Below are 2,754 nucleotides of genomic sequence, written 5' to 3' on the forward strand. Positions count from 1 at the left end.
TATTTCTTTTGCGTTTTAACAGAAGCGGGTTGAAATACAGCTTTGGTGCAGTTCATTTACATAACCTTCCCAAATACTTTTGTCTATGATTGTAGCTGCCTCCGCAGGGTTTTCGCCGAGAGGAGTATCAAGTATTTATGAGTCAATGAATCAATGAGTCAATGAGTCATGAGTCATGAGTCAATTAGTCAATGAATTAGTGCAGTTACCCTAACCCATAAAATGAAAGCTAAAATTTCAAAGAGTGCTAAGGCCTAATCACTGAAAAGAGGGCTTAGCCTTAATCAATAAATTATTGCTATATTGACTGTGAGTCTCATTGACTCATTGACCATTTGACTCATAAATCATGGGACCTCCGCCCAGAGGCCAAAACCCGAGGAGGCAACCTAGAAGTCCCCTAGTTAAAAACGTAATTTTGCCTTCACTATTCAACCGGCAGAAAAACACAAATGAAAGTAAAACCTAGTGCAAACATGACAATATATATAAGAAAACGAAAACGAAATTAAACTGACCCGTCAACAAATTGAAAGCAGGCCGTAGACTGCATCTCCCTGCAAACGACCTCGAATAACATATTTTTCCTTCACTACTCAACCGGCAACACAAGCGATGATATATGGGCGCGTTGGCCAGCCGAACCACCGTAGAACAAAAAAAAGGGCTCGAGTTAAAGTGAGAGTGACCTAGAAACCTCTAATCTACTAATTAAAGAGTATTTTTAGCCGTAAAATGTGTAATTGGCTATCTCGCCTCTCGCCCCAGTCAAATGCTTGACTGCTGTCCAAAACCTTTCTGGCGTATTTCGGGGGGATTTCGGGTAACATAAATCCATCTGTATATATATTTTTTCTAGACTACGAGCAGTCCCTTTGTTTTCTTATAGTCCGTCGAGAGCGGAGCGAAAAAAACAGGCCGCGCGAAACTTGGCCGCGCGAAAGCTGGTGTCTGGGCGGAAGGCCAGCTTTCGCGCGGCCGAGTTTCGCGCGGCCTGTTTTTTTCGCTCCGCTCTCGACGGACTATAAGAAAACAAAGGGACTGCTCGTAGTCTATATTTTTTCTGGTCTTGAAAACATGTGAAAAGACCACCTTTGTGGAAGTCGAAACTTTTGCGAAACGGGCAGCGGTGGCACGAGAGAGAGAGGAATGGAGAAAGAAAGACACTGGAAACGAGGTACCTTGTTTTTACGTATAAATTTTGATGTGAATGACCTGCACGCGATGGACTGTTCCATAATTTGTTGTAACAAAAGCCACGATCCAATTTTTCTTCCAAATGGAGTTAATGTATCTCTTGGCAGAGGCCCCTTGACAAGAATAACGGATAAAAAATGTTCCAGAAAGCAAGGTCAGTGAATTATGTCAGGAACATGTAAAGGCTGCATTCTCGCGACTCAAGTGAACGAGTTTTAACCCGATTGAAACGAATAAATCATTAGACGTATTTAAGGGACCACATCTGAGCATACTGGGAAAAACGTCCGCGTAGTTTCTACATTTGTAAAACAAGGAATGAGCTACAATGACCTACAATGATCTACAATGGCCTACAATGAGCCACAATGAGAGCCCTACAATGGCCTACAATGGGCTACAATGGCCTACAGTAATCTACATTGGCCTACAGTGACCTATAATAGGCCACTTGCACTAAGAGGTCATGTGACATCGTTTTTATGAAAATGAAAGTTACATGATTTTGCCTTCGAAACACTATTAGTGAGTCATAACTTAAAATAATAGTGATTTGGTTTTTAATAGTGATTTGGTTTTGGCCGCCATGTTGGAGGGCAAGAGTATGCCCTCCAACATGGCGGCCAAGACAAATCATGCTACTTTGTTGAAAAATCAAAGTACCATAAAATATTCCCCTTAAATGCGTTTCCTCTCAAATTTTGCGTGTAAGATAATTTTTATGTGTTCTGTCAATTTTTGGCAACCGCAAGATTACAACTTACTGTTTAAGGGAAGCATTGGTCACGTGACCTCTTAGTGCAAGTGGCCTATTGGCTACAATGAGCTAAAATGGCCTACAGTGAGCTACAACTGCCTGCAATGCGCTTCAATGGCCTACAGTGATCTGCAATGACCTACAACATTTGAGCTACAGTGACCTACAATGAGCTACAATGACCTACAGTGACCTACTTAAATGACTTACAATCAAAGAGAAAGACAAAAGAGGATCAGGGTGAAGAGTTTGGTGGGCGGAAAACATCCATTGTGCGTTGTCAGGCAACGCTTTTAGTCTATTGCATGACAGCCCAAATGACCACAGCAATTACGCACATGGTGTTTAAGGCAGAAATAAACTGCCAAAAGACCCTTGGATGGTTTTCCTTTGTTTTAAAGCTAAATGTGCAAATATCAAAGCTTTGCTTGGCAACGATAAAGTCTTGATTAGAGCTGGAAAAAATAAAGAGAAGATTATAAATAAGTTATTCTTCTTGCAATGTTTTGTTTGGTTCAGAGTGCACAGTGAAAAGTTTCAACTTGTGCAGCAACTAGATTTTGATTGGTTCAAAGTGCAGAGAGGAACATTTTAAACCTTTCTATTGCAAACATGCTGCAGTGCCCTCAGAGCTGCAAATTATCTTTTATTTTAGCTCACTACAGGTCATTAGCTCATTGTAGCTTATAATTTAACTTATTGTAGGTCATTGTAGCTCATTGTAGACCACTGTAGGTCATTGTAGGTCATTGTAGATCATTGTGGACTCCCATTGTAGCTCATTGTTGGCCCTTGTAGGT

At 41.0% G+C, this 2,754-nt stretch overlaps 1 protein-coding gene across 7 annotated transcripts in view; it reads left to right on the forward strand.

Moving 5' to 3' along the window:
• Positions 1 to 1,075: 1,075 nt before the first annotated feature.
• Positions 1,076 to 2,754, forward strand: part of LOC138019971 (bifunctional polynucleotide phosphatase/kinase-like) — a 215,248-nt gene continuing 213,569 nt past the window's right edge. For 2 of the 7 annotated variants that reach the window (XR_011126283.1, XM_068866957.1), the window contains exon 1: positions 1,077 to 1,351. Coding sequence is in view for 5 of the 7 variants with exons in the window: in XM_068866957.1 (XP_068723058.1) it covers positions 1,335 to 1,351 (17 nt within the window). In the remaining 2 variants the exon portion in view is untranslated. Of the gene's footprint in view, positions 1,352 to 2,754 lie in introns of all 7 variants that reach the window. The other 5 variants (XR_011126282.1, XM_068866956.1, XM_068866960.1 and 2 more) reach the window with 5 other exon arrangements.

This window comes from Montipora capricornis, chromosome 10, assembly GCF_036669925.1.
Source record: "Montipora capricornis isolate CH-2021 chromosome 10, ASM3666992v2, whole genome shotgun sequence".
NCBI classification, from domain to species: Eukaryota; Metazoa; Cnidaria; class Anthozoa; order Scleractinia; family Acroporidae; genus Montipora; species Montipora capricornis.